At 47.0% G+C, this 22,211-nt stretch overlaps 1 protein-coding gene across 1 annotated transcript in view; it reads right to left on the reverse strand.

Moving 5' to 3' along the window:
* The window catches only part of LOC123363278 (ATP-dependent translocase ABCB1-like), a 114,759-nt gene extending 96,404 nt beyond the window's left edge, over positions 1–18,355 (reverse strand). The window contains 10 exon segments of the mRNA XM_045004146.1: positions 1,174–1,351; positions 4,528–4,652; positions 5,385–5,556; positions 6,617–6,808; positions 7,003–7,069; positions 8,033–8,186; positions 9,045–9,093; positions 9,184–9,271; positions 14,688–14,794; positions 18,241–18,355. Coding sequence (XP_044860081.1) covers positions 1,174–1,351; positions 4,528–4,652; positions 5,385–5,556; positions 6,617–6,808; positions 7,003–7,069; positions 8,033–8,186; positions 9,045–9,093; positions 9,184–9,271; positions 14,688–14,736 — 1,074 coding nt within the window. The 5' untranslated portion in view covers positions 14,737–14,794; positions 18,241–18,355.
* Between the last annotated feature and the right edge of the window lie 3,856 nt (positions 18,356–22,211).

Below are 22,211 nucleotides of genomic sequence, written 5' to 3' on the forward strand. Positions count from 1 at the left end.
AGCCCTGCTACAAGAGGCTTGAGCTTCTCCTGTACTGTTTACTGCTCAGCCCTGCTACAAGAGGCCTGAGCTTTCCCTTATACTGTTTACTGCTCAGCCCTGCTGCAAGAGGCCTGAGCTCCCTTGTACTGTTTACTGCTCAGCCCTGCTGCAAGGGGCCCGAGCTCCCTAGTACTGTTTACTGCTCTGCCTTGCAGCCAAAGGCCGGAGCCCTAATAGACTCTGACCCTGTTGTCTAGCCTTAAAGGGACAGGACAGAGCCCTAGTGAGACCAGCGGGCCGGTGTGGTTCCCCTCCTCCCCGCGGAGGGTTGAGCCCTGGACACACCCGGTCACAGTATGGATTCAGGGAAAAATCCTTCATCTCTGCACTGTTTGGATTCTAACAGGGCAAAATAAATGAACATGGAGATGGAGATTCCCTGAGTTATTCTGGGTAGCCCTGAGAGACTTTTGGGAAACTGGCAGATCACTACATCTCTGCTACCATTTAGAATTATAGACTGACTCATCTGCACATATACTTTATCTGTTTTAATCTCTCAATAACTCTTATTACCTTTTCTTAGCTAATAAACTTTAGTTAGTTTACTATAGAATTGTCTACTAGCATTGTCTTTTGTATAAAATCTAGGATTTTATTGATTTCAGGTAAGTGATTAATCTCTGGGATTGGAAGCAACCTGAATATGGTGTGGCTTTTGGTATAAATGACCTTTTATAATGAAGTCAAGTTTGTCTGGGTGGCATGATAGATTGGAGAGTCTGTTTGTGACTCCACTGTAAGATTAGTATAGTGATCCAGGAATTCACATTTGTTACTGGCTTGGTGAAATCTAATTATAGAACACACCACCAGTTTGGGGTGTCTGCCCTGTTTTCTGACAGCCTGCCCTGAGGTAGGCACTCATGGTCGTGAACCACTCCAGACAGGATGACAGTGACCAAATGAGATATTTGTTATGGAACTTTGAGGTCTTAAATATGTAGATTCAACATCTCTGTTGATTTATAGTAAACATATTTTAACTTTTAGTCTGATGGGTACTTTGTGCCCGAGTAGAAATTATGGATCCTTTGATGCAGTACTTAAACAACAAAGCATTTTTTTGAATTTATAGACCATTTTTAAAAAGTTTGCCTCAGCAAATCGACTATATTGTGCTGTACTTACAATTAGCACACGTCCGATGTCATAATTCTCTTTCTCCTCCACTGTGAGTTTGGTTCCATACCAAAATACAAGAGCAAAGGCTCCAAATAAAATAAACTCTGTGAAACCCAAAGTTGTGTAGGTGGTAATGGATTTTTTTACTCCAACTTTCCTAGCATTCTCTAGGTTAACATCATATCTGAAAACAGATGATAAACGTTAAATTTGGTATGTATCCAGATGACATTCAGTTCCCTAGTTTCCTTTCATGCTTCCAGGGTTTTCTGCCATAAAAATCAATTATCTGGATTCTTAGATGATATAAAATCAATGAAGCTGTGTTGATTCATACCAACAGAGGATCTGGCCCAATAATGTCAACAATCGGTCTGCCTTCTGGTGTTATTTCACTGAATGTGGCTGCTCTGAGTGAATTATCAGGCACACAGATATGTTGGGGAATAGTCAACATGGCTTTTGTAACTGGAAATTGTGCCTCACCAATTTATTAAAATTCTTTGAGAGTTTCAGCAAGCCTGTGGACAAGGGTGATCCAGTTGATATAGTGTACTTGGACTTTCAGAAAGCCTTTGACAAGGTCCCACAGCAAAGGCTGTTAAGCAAAGACATGGGCTAAGAGTGATTGGAAAGAAAGAGTAGGAATAAATGGTCAGTTTTCACAGCGGGGAGAGAGAAATACCAGGGTCCCCCAAGGATCTGTACAGAGACCTGTGCTGTTCACATATTCATAAATTATACGAAAAAGAGGGTGAACAATGAGGTGGCAAAAATTGACAAAATTATTCAACATAGTTAAGTCCAGAGCTGACTGCAAAGAGCTACAAAGGCATCTTACGAAACGGGTGACTGGGCAACAAAATGGCAGATGAAATTCAGTGTTGATCAATGTAAAGTAATGCACATTAGAAAACAATCCCAACTATACATGAAAAATGATGGGGTCTAATTTAACTGCTATCATTTAAGAAAGATCTTGTAGACATCATGGACAATTCTCCGAAAACATTTGCTCAATGTGCAGCAGCTGTCAAAAAAGCTAACTGAATGTTAGGAACCATTAGGAAAGTGATCACTAATAAGTATAACTAGGTTCAAAAAAGAATTAAGTATAACTAGGTTCAAAAAAGAATTAGATAAGGTCATGGAGGCTAGGTCCATCAATGGCTATTAGCCAAGATGGTCAGGGGTGGAACCCTATGGTGTGGATGTCCCTAAATGTCTGAGTGCCAGAATCTGGGACTGGATGACGGGCTGGATCACTCAAAAATTGCCCTGTTCCGTTCATTTACTGTGAAATATCTGGCACTGGACACTGTCAGAAGACAGGATTCTGGACTAGATGGACCAATGGTCTAACCCAATATGGCCATTGTTATGTAATATTGGAAAAATTGGCCTGAAATCAACAACATGAACGTCAATAAAGACAACTGCAAAGTACTACACTTAGGAAGGAAAAATCAAATGCACAAATACAAAATGGGGAATAACTGGCTAGGCAGCAGTAGTGCTGAAAAGGATCTGGGAATTCAAGTATATCACAAATTGAATATGAACCAACAACGTGATATAGTTGTGAAAAAAAGATAATAATCTGGGTGCTCTCAGGGGAGTACCATATTTAAGACATGGGAGGCAATTGTTCCACTCTACTTGTCTCTGGTGAGGCCTCTGCCAGAGTAGTGTATTGGTTTAGGAGAGGTGTGGACAAATTAGAGAGTCTAGAAGAGACCAACAAAAATTATAAAATGTTTAGAAAACCTGAGGAAAGGTTAAAAGAACTGGGCAAGCTGGTATTGAAAACTGAAGACTAAGCGGGGAGCTGGCTAACAGTCTTCAAATATGCTAAGGAGTGTTACAGAGAGGATGGTGATCAGTTGTTCTCCATATCCACAGAAGACAGGACAAGAAATAATCAGGGTAATCTGCAGCAAGGGAGATTTAGGTTAGATATTAGGAAAAACTGTCTAACTATTAGGATAGTTAAGTACTGGAATGTGTTACTGAGGAAGGTTATGGAATCCCCATTATTGGAGGTTTTTCAGAACTGGTTAGACAAACACCTATCAGAGATGGCCTAGCTATACTTGACCCTGCCTCAGTGCAGGGGCTGGAATTGATGATCTCTGAAGGTCCCTTCCAGCCCTACATTTCTAGGATTCTATGAATATCAGCTCGCAAAGGGAAGAGTTACTGCTCACAATATTTGAAGAAAAAGTTCTTTAGATAAAACCAAACAAGTAAACAGAAGCCAGAATCCCCTTTGACTCCACAACCTGGCAGTAGTTCTCTCTTGCTGAACACTGTTGGAAGCCAGGAACTATTCTCATAGCCAAATTACCAAGATATATGCCAATAGCAAGCAAGCAAATACAAACTAAGCACCATTATTATGCAAGTTAACCCCTGTGAGACAAGGACAAAGATTAAGTTAGTTAATGAAAAAAATCATTCTCTTTTTTTCTTGTGATTCCTTTACAAGCTTATGGTTTTCCATCAATCAATAACAGCTTCTGTTCACTCATTAGCTATCTAATCCCCTTTAGCTTCTCAAGGGCATTAAAGAAAGTACCGCTCAGCCCAGCAATGTTCTCAGAACGTTTCAGGAGGACATGCATATCATTTTATTGTTCAATGACATGCTGAAAAGCTTTGTAGGAACCTCTCGACACATATATTATGTACAAAAATGCCCTGACCAAAAGTGGGAAGGCCCAAAATGAATGGCACAGTTTACGCAGTAGTGAAGGGATCCTAAAATGATGTGCAATTAGTTTCTTCCACATACACTGCTGGGATATCATTGGTGCTGTTCAGATTAGAGCAAGAGGAGGATTATTTGCAAAGCACTAAACACGCATTTAACTTTAAGCATGTGGGTAGCTCCCTTGAAGTCGATGACATAGGAAAGTGATAGGAAATCTTACCTAATGTCATGATCCAGTAAAGCATGAGCTTAACTGTAAACATTTTAATCAATTATTTCAATGGGAGTGCGCATGTGCTTAAAGTATTTGCAGAAGTACTTTGTCGAACTGGAGTCTTAGATAAGATTGCATTTTCTATAGCTTCAGCTTCCAAATTCAACTTCAGGTTAGTGTCAGAGGGAAATTGGGCCTTACAATGCCCCTCCATAACGTAGGTCAATTGAATGATTGCAAATGTTTATGAATCACAGAAAACATCTTCCATATGCTCATATTTATTTTCATCTGAACTTCTCAGCTGTCTGGGGGATAAACTGACAGATCATCTCTGATTTTTTTTAAAATAACCACATCACTTTCCCAAATATTATGTACAATCAATAATTAGTTTTTGAAAAAAAACTACAAAATAACAAAAAGAACTCACTTTGCTAATGCCTTCACCTGCCCATTGAAAGCAACAACTGTTCTGATAGCAGTCAAAATTTCTTCTGCCACAGCTCCTGCTCTAGCATAAGCAGTCAGCTCTTTTGTAGTGAATGATGCCAGGAACTGGGAAATTAAGAGAGTGGGGGGAAGGGGAAAGTATTTTATGGAAATCTATTTAAGTGGTATAAATTATGTACTGATACAAAGGGTAATCAAGGAGTTAAGGAAAGAGTTTAGAATCTAGGTGACCTGGGTTCAAGTCCCCACTCCAACACAGTTTTCCTGGGCAACTTTGGGTAAGTAACTTCTCTCCGTGTTTCACTTCTCCGTGAGTAACATGGGAATCCCCTATCTTGCATGGTGTTGTGATGCTAAACACAATGAAGCTTGTGAGGCACTCAGAAACTATAGTAATGGAGGCCATGTAAATAACTTAGTTATCTTAATTATAGGTCAGGATCCTGTTTCTTCCTCCACCATTTTCAGTGCTTGGGTGGGGGAAAGGGGAAGAGAAAACAAAATACAACCTATAAATGGAAACACTTTGTAAATTTTTCTGTGCATTACAAGCAATATCTACTAATGTGGTCGCAGCTGATGAATGCTGATCATCCTCTTCCCATGTGGTGAGTAGTGGTGACTGGACGCAGTCCAGGCCTCCATGGCATGCCAATGGCTGCCTGCTGATGCTCAGTGTAAACAGAGCTCTGGAAATTTGGGGGCATGAGCCAGTGGAGCAGGAGAAGGGCTGCACTCCATGCTCTCCAAACTTTGGGGTCATGTTGCTTTGGGGTTCACTCCCTCTCAATCTGTTTTTAGAGAGAGAATTCTTTTTTGTTTATCGTCAGCACTTACGACTGATCGAACTGCTGCTGCTGCAACAAGGAGAGGGCTAACTGACAAAATCACCAAAGTCAGTTTCCACCCGTAGACGAATCCTATAACAATCCCTGTCAGAAATGTGGAAAAGAATTGTACAAATATACAGATCTGGTCTCCGATGCCTTCGTGGATGGTGTTAATGTCACTGTTAATTAAAAAGAGATTTGTTAACTTTGATGAATGCCTCCTCCTCACACATTTTTCTGTTTTGCTGGAGAGAAGCTTCTCAGAAGTTTAACTCTTCAAATCATTGGGTAGCAGGAATTTTGGACGTGTATACTGAACAGCAGCAATGGCTCTTTGTGGGACTAGGAACTAGCAGATCACAACTCATTGTCTGTGATGTAACCTCTAGATAGACTTCTGCCCTTGCTACCCCTGCTCATTCACACGTGACCCATTCATTCATGCAATAGCCAAAAGGAATAATGCATACAAAAAAAAATTCATCCCCAAAACCTTTACATGACTTTTTCCTCCAAGTTCCCCTATGCATCCGATCTTCTTCAATTTTGTTATTAGATTTTAAGATCTTTGAGGCAAGGAATAGCTCCTTTTTCCATCCTATGCAGTGACAAGCACAGTGTTAGTAAATTATTATTTGGAAAACCATTGTGTGTCATGCTAATTTTCTCTTGCTAGTTACATATGTGGGAGCTAGCTCTCTCATTCCCTTTAGGATTCACATCTTCCAAAAACTGGGCGTATCCCTCCCTGCTAATATTAAATCTGGAGAAACTCTTCATACTCTGATCATACCTTCCTCTGAATCCCTGCACAAGGGACCTGATCCAAAGATTCCTAAGGATTTTAATTGGTTTTGGATCACGTTCAAAATGATAACACAGTGCCCATAACTGTGAGTGCAGTTTCATTTCATACAATGTCAGGGTTTTCAGTGTTTATAAACTAGCTGGAGACAGCAGAGCTGTTTATCGACAGTAGTTTGCAAAATAGCTCATAGACACTACAAAGCCAATGTCAGAGGAGTAAGATATTGCATTTCGCAGCATCCGCCCTCGCAAAGGAAATGTTACTGAAACCCTGAAAATGAAGTGAAAAATGATAACAAATCCCTCCCACAGATAGCAGTAATATTTTGGGTCTTAGTTAAAAAGGTTTCCTGGAAATTCCCTGTAGCTAATTCTATAAAGGTAAACATCAGACTCAGGTTTCTGGTGCATAGATAAATAGAGGCGTCTCACTCCGTCAGTTGCGTGTTCAATGTTCCAATCTGGCTGGTATCAAACCAAGCCATCTCCTGGTGAAGTATGGCGAAAAAAAACTTTTGTCGGATTCTTGCTGTCTGTCTTGCAGCTGAAGTCAGAAATGTCCAGACTTGGATGGTGCTCAGTATCACTACAGCAAAGCCAATACCCGCATAGTAGTAGGCAAACCTGTAGTAAAATAGTAAAAGTCCATAATGTCAATTGCATCTTGCAAGATAAGTTAGACACATCAGGTCACGTTCAACCCTGCTGAAGCCAATGGGATGTAATTGAGGGCCAAATTTGGCTTACAGTCTAATGGACAAAAAAATATACAAACTACACTGTGCTATTCTTATGAAAATAATTGCAGAGCTTCTTACCTGGTCATTTCAGCTTCTATATCCAAACCTGGAATTGCTGGACAAGTAGAGCTACTATTCATCACAACTGAAAGATTAATTGTAATAAACAAAAATATTCAGTTTTATTAGAACAGGCATAAAACAAATCATGGCGGTTTTAGGCCATAATCTTAGTGTTTTGTATGACACTACACTCCATGCAACGGCTCTGTAGATTTATAACTTTCATGGTGGTCATTATCCTTCCAGTGGAGGATCAAACAGGGCAAATTTCTGAGTCAGCTCAGAGGGTTACTGTAGAGTGATGTCATGGATTTAGCTCACTACGTCAAAGGGCACCGGCCTGATCATAGCTTCATGTGATCTCAACTTCAGATTCCAACAGTGGCCAATATCTGATTTTTCAGAAGTTGATAACTCCCCCTTCTACCTCACACAAGGCAAAATTCATCTATGCAGACACCATAAGGCCGACTTTTATGCACCACTTAGGTTCCACCCAAGCCTCAAAACTGGGCCCAAATAGGGTCCAAGTGGTGGCTCAGCATTTTGCTGGCTGTCTGCAAAAAGGTAAATTTCACTAATAATGCACCTAACCGAATTTGCAAAACTGTTCAGACCAGGGAGAAATAGCAGACCCCTTCCAGGTATCAGCACATATATTTTAGGGTAAGTTATGATTGCCCTTATCATAAGCTTAGCTCATATAGAGGAAAAATAGAATTAATGGTCCTATTTTGTTGTTTTAAAAATCCAATCACAGAATTTGACTTGGTGACTTCCTGGAACAGTGAATTCCATGGATTAACTACAAGATATAGAAAGTAGTAAATCATTTTACAGTTACCAAATGTACTGCTCTGTAATTTATCAAGTGTCTAGTTTGCTACTGTACTATACAGCAGGGTGAAAAGGAAGGACTCCTCAGAATTCACTCTGCTCTTCATAGCTTTTAACACCACAGCAGCTCTCCATCCTGAACCTCTGCCAATCCAGTAAATAAGAGACCCTAACAAATATTTTCAGAAGCTGAACAAATTTTATTTACCTGAAGACATATTTAATGCTTGGCCAATCGTCACAAAGCTGTTTGTCATCTCTCCAGCAACAACAATAATAAGTGGCAGCCCTGTTCCATTTGCAACAGCTGCAATCAAACCTATTATCATCAAAATGATATCCAGCCAATCGGCATATCCAAACTACATTAATATAAAGAAAAAGGAATTAATTGCAGGTTGACAAATTCACATAATTGTGACAATATCCTACTAAGACACACACAATAGGATGTGTTTTTACATAGCACCATTTGCAATTGGGTAACCCAAAACACTTTATGAAGCAATGAATTAGATACTGTGAAGGCAAACACAACACTTGGGATGCACTATGAAAAAGCTTACACACAGTTTTAGGCCAGTTTTTATTGAGGGACTTAGGACATGTTGGCAGGATGAATCCCCTAATCTGCAGAAAAAAGAATGTATCTAACATCACCTGTGCAACTCACTGCCTCCCTGGGTGCATTCTACTACATCCCATATTTACTCAGTGCATTGAAAATGTAAACAAGCACAGGTAAGTAACAAACATTTGGCTGCTGCCTACCAACAGAAACGGGCATGTAGCAGTTATCACATTTAAGAAAAAACACGGCACTTGTTTCTCTGGATAATTCATGAGACATTATGCACTAATGGTAAAATTATCTCTAGTTGAGAGAGCCAGGGCAAGGCCCTACTTACCGCACATGCTTCACTTCAGTCCTTAACATGGGTGAATTTCACTCCGTCATGGTGCTAGTGCTGAAACATCGTCAAGCACTGGCAGTTAGCTGTGGGGGGAACTTTGCACAACAGGCTGTATTTTTAAAGAGGGGAGCCTGAGATCAATGCACAAAAATGGCTGTGTGGCAATACTAAGTTTTGCACAGACCTCTTTCTTCTCTTCTGAAATGCAGTATTGTGGTTGCATATTAGTCTGTCACCATAACGTACAACAAGGAAAGAAAAGGAACAATGAGAAATATAAATCAAACCAGTAAATTATGCACTAACCAATTTCAAAATGCCAACCATCTTTTCCTTTGACTCCTCATTTTTCTTTCTAAAGAGATTAATGCAAAATTAATCCAGACCCTTTCTTGAAAGGCAGGGCAAGAAATTTAACAGCGTATTAAGATCAAGGAACCCCTACTTTTTCTTGTTCTTCTTTGACTCGTCATTTTGCTCAGGTTTTTCATCATGTTGGAAAGCAGTATTGTCATAGCCATTACTTGCAGATTCTGTGGAGGAGAAAGTAGGTTTTGCTTTCACAAATAGTAAGGTCTTTTAAGTCAGCTTCTTCTGAAGCACAGTAAATCCCTTTCTGAATTATTGGAGCACCAAAACAGTTGATTTTTTTTAAAGCAGGAAAACTACATTTTTCTCACGCTCTTGAAACAGCTCATAACTTTCAATTTTTTCCTCCCCAAACATCACGTCCAAGCTGAGAACAAACATCATTTTCAGCCCAAAAAAACTAATTTTAAGGGAAGTCATTAAAGACTAACTTGGGCCTCAGTCTTGCAAAAATTAAGGGAATGCCTAAGTGTATGTCTACACTAGAAATGCGACAGTGGCACAGCTGCAGCTATGCTCTCTGTAGCATACACACTTACTACAATGATGGAAGGGATTAGTGAATCTACCTGCTAGGCTGATGGAAGAGTTCTTCAGGTGCCTACATTGGGGCTTAGGTCAGCTTACCTATGTCTCGCAAGGGCATGAATTTTTTACACCTCTGAGAAATGTAGTTAGGTGGTCCTAACTTTTAGGTGTAGGCCAGGCCTTTGTCTTTGCAGGATTGGAGCCTTAGAGTGGAACAGGCATCTTATTATTTGTTGGTATTTTAGTAGTACCTATGAGCCTCAACCCTACTGTGCTATGGCTGTACAAACAGAAGCAAAAAAAGAGGATCTCAGCCCAAAAGAGTTTATTATCAAGGAATAAGATGAGAAATAACAAGTGAATGAAAGAAACAGACAGAATGGAATAGTAAGGTGATAAAAGATGGTCACAACACACCAGCTGTCTAGCCTCTCTCAACCTGAACTGTAATTACTGTGTTTTCCATCACTAGTTTTTAGAGCAACTTTGTAGAGACTTACAGGACACTATTATGTTTGTTTTGAGTATAGGGGCTTGGCTACACTGGAGAGTTGCAGCGCTGGTGGTGGCTTTACAGCGCTGCAACTCACTCACCATCCACACTTGCAAGGCACATACAGCACTGTATCTCCCTGGCTACAGCGCTGGTTGTACTCTACCTCGACCTGGGGAATAACGACTATAGCGCTGCTGATGCAGTGCTGCTCCGCCAGTGTGGCCACCAAAAGCGCTGTTATTGGCCTCCAGAGGTATTCGGAGGTATCCCAGAATGCCTGTTCAGCACTCTGCTCATCAGTTCGAACTCTACTGCCTTGGCCTCAGCTGACCAAGTGTCAGACCCGCCCTTTAAATGCCCTGGGAATTTTAAAAATCCCCTTCCTGTTTGCTCAGCCAGGTGTAGAGTGCAATCAGTGAATCTTTCCAGGTGACCATGGCTCCACGTGGCAAACGAGCCCCAGCATGGAGCAATGGCGAGTTGCTGGACCTCATCAGTGTTTTGGGGGAGGAAGCTGTGCAGTCCCAGCTGCGCTCCAGCCGTAGGAATTACGATACCTATGGGCAGATATCAAGGGCTATGCTGGAAAGGGGCCATGACCGGGACACGCTGCAGTGCAGGGTTAAAGTGAAGGAGCTGCGGAGTGCCTACTGCAAAGCCCGCAAGGGAAACCGCCGCTCCGGCGCTGCCCCCACGACCTGCCGTTTTTACAAAGAGCTGGATGCGATACTTGGGGGTGACCCCACCTCCACTCCAAGGACCACGATGGACACTTCAGAGCGGGGGGAGGAAGAGGAGGAGGAAAGCGAGAGTGAGGGTACTGGGGTGGGAGGAGACACCCCGGAGTCCCTGGAGGCATGCAGCCAGGAGCTCTTCTCAAGCCAGGAGGAGATAGCCAGTCGCAGCAGCCGGTACTTGGTGGAGGACAAACAGAGGAGCGGGTTCCCAGTAAGCGGCTTTTATTTTCAGGATTTAAATTTTTTGGGAGAGGAGGGAGGGTTACGGCTGAATGCATGCATGCCTAGATGCGGAACAGCCATTGATGTGGTCTATCACGTCACGGTAATCGGCCTCGGTAATCTCTTCAAAAGTTTCAGTCAGAGCGTGAGCAATGCGCTTGCGCAGGTTTCTTGGGAGAGCCACTGTGGTCCTTGTCCCAGTCAGGCTAACGCGTCGGCGCCACTGTGCCGCGAGGGGTGGGGGGACCATTGCAAGACACAGGCAAGCTGCACAGGGGCCAGGGCAGAATCCGCATTGCAGTAGAAGACCATCCTGTGCTTCCCAGGTGACCCACAGCAGCGAGATATCTTCCAGGATAAACTCCTGTGGAAAATGTTGGGATAGTGTTCAGTGTAGGTGCCCCCTGCAGCTGTTTGCTTTCCCCAATGCACAGAAACCCCGAGGACAGTACAGCCCTGAAACAATCAGTCCCACTTACTCACCATTTCGGGGCTCCCATGGGTTATGTGCGCTCTCTTTGGGATGGGAAAATTATGCTATTGTGAAGACCGTTACCCTCCTTAACTGCGGGGGAATAACTGTCTGGTATAAACAATGCTGCCTCTGTTAAGTGTTGCATTTTTACCTATACAGATGCAACCTTGAGATCTCAGCTGCCCATGTTATCAACGGCTGAGAGACTACGAAACCTCCGGAAGAAGCCGCGAAAAAGCAAAGAAGACATGCTGCAAGCAGTTATGCAGCACTCTGTCACAGAGAATCAAAAAGTGCAGGACTGGAGAGAAAGGGAAAGCAGGATCTGCCAGAGAAATGCAGCGGACAGGAGGAAAAGCACAAAGCAGCTGATAAGCATCCTGGAGCGCCAAGCAGACTCTATCCAGGCACTCGTAGCCATGCAGGCAGAGCATTACCGCGCCCAACCCTCGCGCCGCCCTTGTCCCAAAGCTCTTTCCCTTGTGTCCCCATGTCAGCTCAAAACCCCCTTCCCCAGCATCCAGGTTCTTACCACCACCACCAGCTGCCTCCAACACCCGTACATTCACCAAGCAGTCCTGAGAACTACGACCCTTACCCTCTGCACTCAACCCTCCTCACCATGCAGTATAGCCATCCTGAAGTGCAGCAGTCATTGCACAGAACTCCAGACAGGACATATTCAAGCGTGTGACTGTACAGTTCCCCACCTCACCCCTCTGCCCTTTTAGGTTCCCAAAAACTTGTGTGTCTGTCAATAAAGTTATTTTCTTTTCAATAAATGTATTCTTGGCTTTGAAAAGAGTCTTTATTACTCTTTTCAAAGTAAAGAAAGTCAAAGATACCTTAGCCCAGAAAAGAAACAGGCACTGCAAATCAGTTTAGCAAACACAGATTCCTACTAACATTGTAACCACTGCACTTCACTCCCGTGCAAGGCACCAAACATTACTGTTGGTTTTCAGTCTCTAATTCCTCCCTCAAGGCATCCCTAATCCTTGCAGCCCTGTGCTGGGCCTCTCTAGTAGCCCTGCTCTCTGGCTGTGCAAATTCAGCATCCAGGCATTGAACCTCGGCGGTCCATGCCTGACTGAATCTTTCACCCTTCCCTTCATAAATATTATGGAGGGTACAGCACGCGGATATAACCGTGGGGATGCTGCTTTCCCCCAAGTCCAGCTTCCCATACAGAGATCACCAGCGCCCCTTTAAACGGCCAAAAGCACACTCCACAGTCATTCGGCACCGGCTCAGACTGTGGTTAAACCGTTCCTTGCTGCTGTCAAGGCTCCATGGTATGGTTTCATGAGCCACGGCATTAACGGGTAAGCGGGGTCTCCAAGGATCACAACAGGCATTTCGACGTCCCCTACCGTGATCTTCCGGTCTGGGAAAAAAGTCCCGGCCTGCATCTTCCTGAACAGGCCACTGTTCCGAAAGATGCATGCATCATGCACCTTTCCAGGCCAGCCTGTGTTAATGTCAATGAAACGCCCACGGTGATCCACAAGCGCCTGGAGAACCATGGAGAAATACCCCTTCCGATTAACGTACTCAGATGCTAGGTGGGGTGGTGCCAGAATAGGAATATGCGTCCCATCTATCGCCCCTCCACAGTTAGGGAAACCCATTAGGGCAAAGCCATCCACAATGTCCTGAACGTTCCCCAGCGTCACAGTTCTTCTTAGCAGGAAGCGATTAATGGCCCTGCAAACTTGCATCAATACGATTCCAACGGTCGACTTTCCCACTCCAAACTGGTTCCCGACCGATCGGTAGCTGTCTGGAGTTGCCAGCTTCCCTTCCAGATTGCAATAGCCACCCGCTTCTCCACTGGCAGGGCAGCTCTCAATCTTGTGTCCTTACACCGCAGGGTGGGGGCGAGCTCAGCACACAGTCCCATGAAAGTGGCTTTTCTCATCCGAAAGTTCTGCAGCCACTGCTCGTCATCCCAGACTTCCATGACGATGTGATCCCACCACTCAGTGCTTGTTTCTCGAGCCCAAAAGGAGCGTTCCACGGTGCTGAGCATGTCCGTGAATGCCACAAGCAATTTCGTGTCGTACGCATTAGGCGAATTGCTATCATCGTCGGACTCCTCACTGTCACTTTGGATCTTAAGGAATAGCTCAACTGCCAAACGTGATGTGCTGGCAAGACTCGTCAGCATACTCCTCAGCAGTTTGGGCTCCATTTCCCACAGAAATCGCACTGCACAGAAACCGTTGAAAGAGGCAAGATGGCGCTAAACGTGGACGGAAAAACAGGGATTGCTGGGATGTGAAGCGAAGCATCACAGGGCATTGGTACAGGAAGCAGAATGACCCGCACCCTCCACCCCCTTCCCACAACCCACGGCGCCAGAATGGGAAGAGGTGCTCTGTGGGATAGCTGCCCATAATGCACCACTCCCAACACCGCTGCAAATGCTGCAAATGTGGCCACACTGCAGCGCTGGTAGCTGTCAGTGTGGCCACACTGTAGCGCTTTCCTTACACAGCTGTATGAAGACAGCTTTAACTCCCAGCGCTGCACACCTGCAAGTGTAGCCAAACCCTAGAACTGCATTTGAATTGTTAACTGGCTTCTGACTCACATAGTGGAGCATTTGCACACTTAGGCCCCATTGCTGATGCATGTAAATAACTTTAGGCATGTGAGCGGCCACACTGAAACCCAATGGGACTACTCATGTGCATAAATGCTCGGAGGATGGGAGCCGTAGTTATTTTCAAACTAGAGTGACTCACTAGGCACCCCAGGGTCACTTAAGTTGGTAGAAAGTCCACACAGAGCTATGCCCAGGTAGTGCTGTGATTAAGTTAAAAGAGAATACGTGTATTCAGTGCTTGCTACAAATATTTTCTGAATGCTGTTTCCTCCACATAGATCCCCAAGAAGGGTCCATACTCGCTGGGAAACGACACCACAGAAGAAAACTTAATAGCCAGAGCAGCATGATTTGTGGAGGACGATGGGAGGGCTGATCTGTTTTTCCATAGAAATCCCTCATGGCTACCAGGCAAGATTCAAAATGTGGATTAGTTTCGTGGGAATGGAGTACATCCTTCCAACAACTAGCCTAACATTCAAAAGAAGAAACAACTAACTGAAAAACTCACTAGGATTAGGTGGTTCCTCTTCTGTGTAATTTATGAAATCATCCGTCATTGTGTTATTCTGTTGTATAGTTATTAGACTTGCAGAAGTAAATCACTTTGGGTAAAATCTGCATACACAAGAAACAGCACAACCTTTCAGAGACAATAGCCATTCAAAGAGTTCACATTAAGATATGTTTATGTTTCTTTATTAATTGTTTGTTTCCTTTCAACAACTTTTCCTAGGGAAGAAAAAATATTTATCATTACATACTACTTTTACATCAGGGTAAATTACTTTTCTAAATAATTATGTTCATTTTTTAAAATTAGGACAAGAATGTGGCCTGCTTCCTGGGGATACCCAGGGCTGTGGCCACCTGCCCTTAGCACGAGAAAGCCTCGTCTGTGCCTGATGGGGGTCAGCTCCTCAACTCCAGTGGACACAGGCAACACAAGCACTCCCCTCTAGGTGTAGGCAGGCCCTGCTGTCTCTTTACAGGTTAGCGATAGGCACATTCCAACCCCTGAGCTCTCCGAGCATCTCCCTGCTCCACTGCAAACTCACAGTATTTACAGATTTGCTGTTTGGAAAGGAACAGCACACCCCAGCTTACCAGTTCCAGCTCAGATCACCTCTTTGCTTAACACACAACACTTAAGACACATTTATAGTGAAAACAAGCAAAAGTTTATTTAACAAAGTAAAGATGTAACTCGTCCTTTCAGTGCTGGCTTAGTACCTGAATGCAGTGCAAACAGGAGAGGGGTACCTCACAGTTTTTGGACAGTTCCAAAGTTTTGGTCACCTTGGGCTCATTTCGCTGTGCTGCTGGTAGGTGCCTGCCTCCCGCTCCTGGTATGCTAAAGGATCAAGCTACTTGGCGGTGCTTCCATTGAGACAAGGGATAACCACACTAAGGTTGTGGCTACAGCACTTGAACTCACAAATAATTCAAACTCACACAAGCAAACACATTAAAAACAGTAACTATAAACTTTATGTAAGGACTTGACCAAAGAGAAATAGACAATCAGTGAAAATATTAAATGATTAAAATGATTAGAGATCAATAATGCTTTGTAATTACTAAAGTCTCTGCTAAGAGGCATGCTAGGTCACGTGACCACACACTCTCTCAATGGTCCTAAACAAAAGTCTCTTCTCACCCCCACCCACAGTTCTGTCTGTCCCCCATGTCTCAGGTGGTGCATGGAGACATGTTGCAGGCCTGTAAGGAGTTGATGTTAGAAACACACTTTATTCTACTGGGAATTGGCAGCGTAGATCTTGATCATCCAGATACATAAAAATCCTTCTGCAGATGCTATGTGCCTTCATGGTGCAAAATTACAACCTAACTGCCCATATAACTCTAAGGCCTTGGCTACACTTGCGAGTTAGAGCATATTAAAGCAGCCAGAGGTGCCGTAGCTCACTACTTGTCCACATTGGCAAGGCACATAGAGCGCTCTGACTCCGCAACTAGAGCGCTCCTGGTACTTCACTTCGGCGAGCGGAATAACGTTTGATGCGCCCTCGCTGGAGCGCTACGGCACTAATGTGAATGGAGTGTTGCATTACTGTGCTCTGATCGGACTCCAGAAACGTCCCATAATCCCCTTTAGCCAAGTGGCCATTCTTGTCACTATTTTGGAATCACAGCAGGAATGCGGATATGCCCTTTCAAAGCTCCGTTTTTGACAGTTGGCATGCTTATCTGCTCTGAGACAAAGCAACCATTACTGTGGAATGCTGAGGATGGGGTCTGCTGCTGTCTGAACTTACAAGACAGCATGCTCCAAAGACCCACTCTCTCTCCCCCCACATACATACAACACACTCCCTGTCACACTCCATCCCACCATTTGAAAAGCACATTGCAGTCACTTGCATACTGGGATAGCTGCCCATAATGCACCGCTCCCAATGCTGCTGCAAGTGCTGCAAATGTGGCCATGCCAGTGTGCTTGAAGCTGTCAGCGTGGACAGACTGCAGCGCTTTCCCTACTGCGCTCTCCGAATGCTGGTTTAACTCAAAGCGCTCTACATCTGCAAGTGTAGCCAGGTCCTAATACCGGATACCCCCTCAGGTTCCATTTCTGGCTGAGCGGTCAGGAGACTGATTCAGGCAAGCAGGTCCTGCCTAGCGATCACTGGAAATGGACTAACCGCCCACTCCATTCTGAAACAGTGCTGACAGTCTTTAAAGCTTGGAACCCCTGGCTTCTAAAACCCCAGATCTGGCGTGGGCTGGCTGCAGGGCAGACAGGCTGGAAGCAGCGAATGGCAGGAGAGACAGGCTGCCTCTTCCGGTTGCTGGCAGGTGGTCACATGAGGATTGTCCCACCTGGGGCTTTTCTGCAAGCTGGAGTCAGGGGCGGCTCTAGCCATTTCGCCGCCCCAAGCACGGTGGCACGCAGCGGGCAGGGCCGGCTCTAGACCCCAGCGCGCCAAGCAGGCGCGTGGGGCGGCATTTTGCCGGAAGGGCGGCATTTGGCTCCGGCGGACCTCCTGCAGTCATGCCTGCGGGAGGTCCACCGGAGCCCGAGCGGACCTGCCGCAGACATGACTGCCGAGGGTCCCCTCTTCCCGCGGCTCCGGTCGAGCTCCCACAGGCATGACTACGGCGGGTGCTCTGGTCCCGCGACTCGGACGGAGCTCCCGCAGGCATGCCTGCGGATGCTCCACCAGAGCCGCGGGACAGTCCGCAGCCACTTCTGCCCTGGCCGCGGGACCGGGGAAGGGCAACGCAAGCGGCGCCGCGCGCCGCCCTGCTTGGGGCGGCGGATTTTCTAGAGCCGCCCCTGGGGGCGCTCTGCCGGTCGCAGGTCCCGCGGCTCCGGTGGACCTCCTGCAGGCGTGCCTGCGGAGGGTCCGTCTCCGGCGGCATGCCCCCCAAGCACGCGCTTGGCGTGCTGGGGCCTGGAGCTGCCCCGGGTGGGGTTATAAGTTAGGCCAGTTGCTGGGCCTGGAAGTGCTGTGCTGGCAGACTGCAGGCAGACCTGCTCCTCCCTCTGCTTCCCAACTGGTCTATCCCACATGGCGGGAAAGCCGAGCTATTCATAGCCTATTTAAAGGGTCAGGGGCTCCTGCCCCTGCTGCGCACTCCGGGCCCTTTAAATCACCCGCCTGGTGCCGCCAGGCTCGGACCCGCTGACTGTCCCCTCCGCCCCCCGCAGTGCCCGGGAGCCCTTTGCTGTCAGTCCCGGCGGCAGGCAGGGCTCCCCTGGCGCGGGTCACGCCGAGCTGCCATTGGCCACGGAGCGAGCAGCCCCCAGAGACGCGGCCCCGCTCCTGCCGGGGAAGGGGCCCCGCTGCCCGCGTGCGCCGCTGAGCCCCCACGGGAGGGGAGCGGGGAGCGGGGAGGGGCTGGGCCAGGGGGTCGCTCGGACACGCCGCTGGCGCCAGGGGGGCTGGAGCGTCCCCATCGCTCAGCCCTGGGCCGAGCCCCGGCGGCCTCCTGCCCGGGGCGGGGGGTGGCGGTGGGGGCAGGTAGGGGAAGCCGGGCTCGGGGCTGGGAGAGATTCCTCAGCAGGAGACTGGCCCCGTCCCAGCGGTTCTGAGCCTCACCTGCCCGCTGCTCCCTGCGCTGCTCCCAGCCCGGCGGTGACTGCGGAGCGCCCGCACCTGCCTCCGCTCCCTGCCCCAGGCAGCCTCCCCGCTGTGGTGTGTCCCAGACGCTGCTCTGCCTAAACCTCCGTGCCCGCTTCCCCCTGCCCCTTATAAACAGCAGGCTGCTGCCGGCCGCCCACTTTTCAGCTACCTTGTTTCCCTTCCGCCACATCCCCGGGGATCAGGTTTCAAGGTAACGCTCTGGGGCCCCCTTTCCACATCTCCTGTCGGGTGACTCCTTCCCCACAGTTACCCCCGCCCAAAGCAAGAAAACCATTTCTGGTGAAGACGTGCTGCTGTGGGGACCAGAAATGGGTAAAAGGACTAAAGCCTCCCATTGTGGTTCTTTCCTGCTTAAATGTGTTTAAATGTCTCCTAAGAAGTTCAGAGGGTTGATTCAGAAAAACACCCGGAAGCTCAGATTCTTCACCACACTTGTAGGGATGTCTCTCAGAGTACGTCTACACTACGGGACTATTCCGAATTTGCATAAACCGGTTTTGTAAAACAGATTTTATAAAATCGAGTGCGCGCGGCCACACTAAACACATTAAATCGGTGGTGTGCGTCCATGGTCCGAGGCTAGCGTCGATTTCTGGAGCGTTGCACTGTGGGTAGCTATCCCGTAGCTATCCCATAGTTCCCGCAGCCTCCCCCGCCCCTTGGCATTTCCGGGTTGAGATCCCAGTGCCTGATGGGGCAAAAATCATTTTCGCGGGTGGTTCTGGGTACAGCCTCACCCCTCCCTCCCTCCCTGACAGCGGCAGACAACCGTTTCGTGCCTTTTTTGCTTGGTGAACCGTGCAGACGCCATAGCACAGCAAGCATGGACCCTGCTCAGCTCCATACCGCAATCGTGGATGTTTTAAACACCTCGCGCACTCTCGTGCAGTATATGCTGAACCAGGACCTTCGAACCGAGGCGAGTAAGAGGCGGATACGGCAGCGCGGCGATGACAGTGATGAGGACGTGGACACAGAATTATCTCAAACTGCGGGCCCCGGCGCTTTGAAGATCCTGATGGTAATGGGGCAGATTCTATCCATTGAACGCCGATTTTGGGCCCGGGAAACAAGCACTGACTGGTGGGACCGCATTGTGTTGCAGGTGTGGGACGATTCCCAGTGGCTGCGAAACTTTCGCATGCGTAAGGGCACTTTCATGGAACTTTGTGACTTGCTTGCCCCTGCCCTGAAACGCCATAATACCAAGATGAGAGCAGCCCTCACAGTAGAGAAGCGAGTGGCGATAGCCCTGTGGAAGCTTGCAACGCCAGACAGCTACCGGTCAGTCGGGAATCAATTTGGAGTTGGAAAATCTACTGTGGGGGCTGCTGTGATGCAAGTAGCCAAAGCAATCACTAAGCTGCTGCTACGAAAGGTTGTGACTCTGGGAAACGTGCAGGCCATAGTGGATGGCTTTGCTGCAATGGGATTCCCTAACTGTGGGGGGGCGATAGATGGAACCCATATCCCTATCTTGGCACCGCAGCACCAGGGCACCCAGTACGTAAACCGGAAGGGGTACTTTTCAATGGTGCTGCAAGCACTGGTGGATCACAAGGGACGTTTCACAAACATCCACGCGGGATGGCCAGGGAGGGTTCATGACGCTCGCGTATTCAGAAGCACTACTCTGTTTAAACGGCTGCAGCAAGGGACTTACTTCCCAGACCAGAAAATAACAGTTGGGGATGTTGAAATGCCTGTCGTTATCCTGGGGGACCCAGCCTACCCCTTGATGCCATGGCTCATGAAGCCATACACAGGCAGCCTGGACAGTGGTCAGGATCTGTTCAATTACAGGCTGAGCAAGTGCAGAATGGTGGTGGAATGTGCATTTGGCCGTTTAAAGGCGCGCTGGCGCACATTACTGACTCGCTCAGACCTCAGCCAAACCAATGTCCCCTATGTTATTGCTGCTTGCTGTATTCTCCACAATCTCTGTGAGAGTAAGGGGGAGACCTTTATGGCGGGGTGGGAGGCTGAGGCAAATCACCTGGCCGCTGATTACGCGCAGCCAGACACCAGGGAGATTAGAAGAGCACACCAGGAAGCGGTGCGCATCAGAGAAGCTTTGAAAACGAGCTTCATCAATGGCCAGGGTACAGTGTGACTGCTGTGTTTGTTGATGAACACCCAACCCCCTTGATTGACTCAGTCCCTGTAAGCAACTCCCCCTCCCCCTTCGAGTACAGCTTACTTATGCAAATAAAGTCACTCTCATTTAAAAAGCATGAATTCTTTATTGATTCATTATAAAAAGAGGGAGAGAAGTAAGGGTGTGCTTTGGGAGGAGGAAAGGAGGGATGGAGAAGGCCATTAAAAAAAAAAATTCAGAGTAACGACATCCTTCTGGTTGGGCTGTCCACGGGGGTGGAGTGGGCGGGTGCACGGAGCCTCCCCCCACGCGTTCTTACACGTCTGGGTGAGGAGGCTAAGGAACATGGTGAGCGGGGAGGGTGGTTATACAGGGGCTGCAGCGGCACTCTGTGATCCTGCTGCCGTTCCTGAAGCTCCACAAGACGCCGGAGCATGTCAGTTTGATCACGCAGCATGTCAGTTTGATCACGCAGCAGCCCCAGAGTTGCATCCCGCCACCGCTGATCTTCCTGCCGCAACCGCTGATTTTCCTGCCGGTCTTCCTGCCGCCACCTCTCATCTCGGTTGTCCCTCCTGTCCTCACGTTCACTGGCCTCTTTCCTGTAATTTGAAACCACGTCCTTCCACTCATTCAGATGACCTCTTTCATTGCGTGTAACTTCCATAATATCCGAGAACATCTCATCTCGCGTCTTCTTTTTCCTCCGCCTTATCTGTGCTAGCCTTTGGAATGGAGGAGGGACGCTTGAAAAATTTGCAGCTGCATGAGGGAGATAAATATTTAGAAAGATACATTTTACAGAACAATGGTTATACTCTTTCACAGTGAAAAGCACTATTCACCTTACATAGCACATGTGATTTCCCTACAAGGTCGCATTTTTCATCTTAATAGTGACTGCTTGCATCTCTGGGGTTACAGATCTCAGACACAGGTCCAGGCATCAGGATTCAGCTTGCATGCGGCCATGGTAAGCCACTGTCTCAGTGATTTACCCCTCCCCACCCAACGCATGGCTAATACCACGCTAGCTCCCTGCTAATCAACAACCTTCCCCCTCCCCCCCACCCACTGCTTGTCCGGTAGCTTGGGGAAGATCGCCTCGCCGGTGACCAAACAGAAAAGATCATCGGCATTTCACTCCTCCCCTCCCCCCGCTTCGCTACGTGCAGGAAAGTGTTTTTTTTAAGCTGCTGCATTCCACGAACCCAGTAGAAAAATGGCCACCCCCCTTACTTAAATTCCTGATTTTTAACCAGGTTATCCTGAACGATATCACTTTGCTGAGGATAACAGAACAAGATAAAGAGCGGATGCTTCTTGAATGCCAGCAGTCACCGGGACCATACGCTGCGATGCTTTGCCATGCAATGATACCTGATTACTTGCTACATGCATGGCATGGTAAAGTGTCCTACCATGGTGGGCGGAACAAGGATGCCTTGCCCAGAAACCTTCTGCAAAGGCTTCTGGAGTACCTACAGGAGCGCTTCATCGAGATGTCCCTGGAGGATTTCCTCTCAATCCCCGGACATGTTAACAAACTTTTCTAAGTAACTATACTGTCTGCGAATGCATCCCAAGTCCTCTGGGCAAATCAATCATTAAAAAAGGCTTGCTTAAAAAACACTGTTTGCTATTTGCAAAGGTACACTCACCAGAGCTCCCTTCCAGGGCGTCATTCTCTGGAATAGTTGCTTGTGAGGGCTGGGAGCAGGGTAATTCCGTCAGGGTGATAAAAAGCTCCTGGCTGCTGGGGTTCACGGAGTGCTGTGTGCTCTCTGCGAGGTCTTCCTCTTCTTCTTCCTCTTCATCTTCCCCGTCT

The sequence above is a fragment of the Mauremys mutica genome, chromosome 2 (assembly GCF_020497125.1).
Source record: "Mauremys mutica isolate MM-2020 ecotype Southern chromosome 2, ASM2049712v1, whole genome shotgun sequence".
NCBI classification, from domain to species: Eukaryota; Metazoa; Chordata; order Testudines; family Geoemydidae; genus Mauremys; species Mauremys mutica.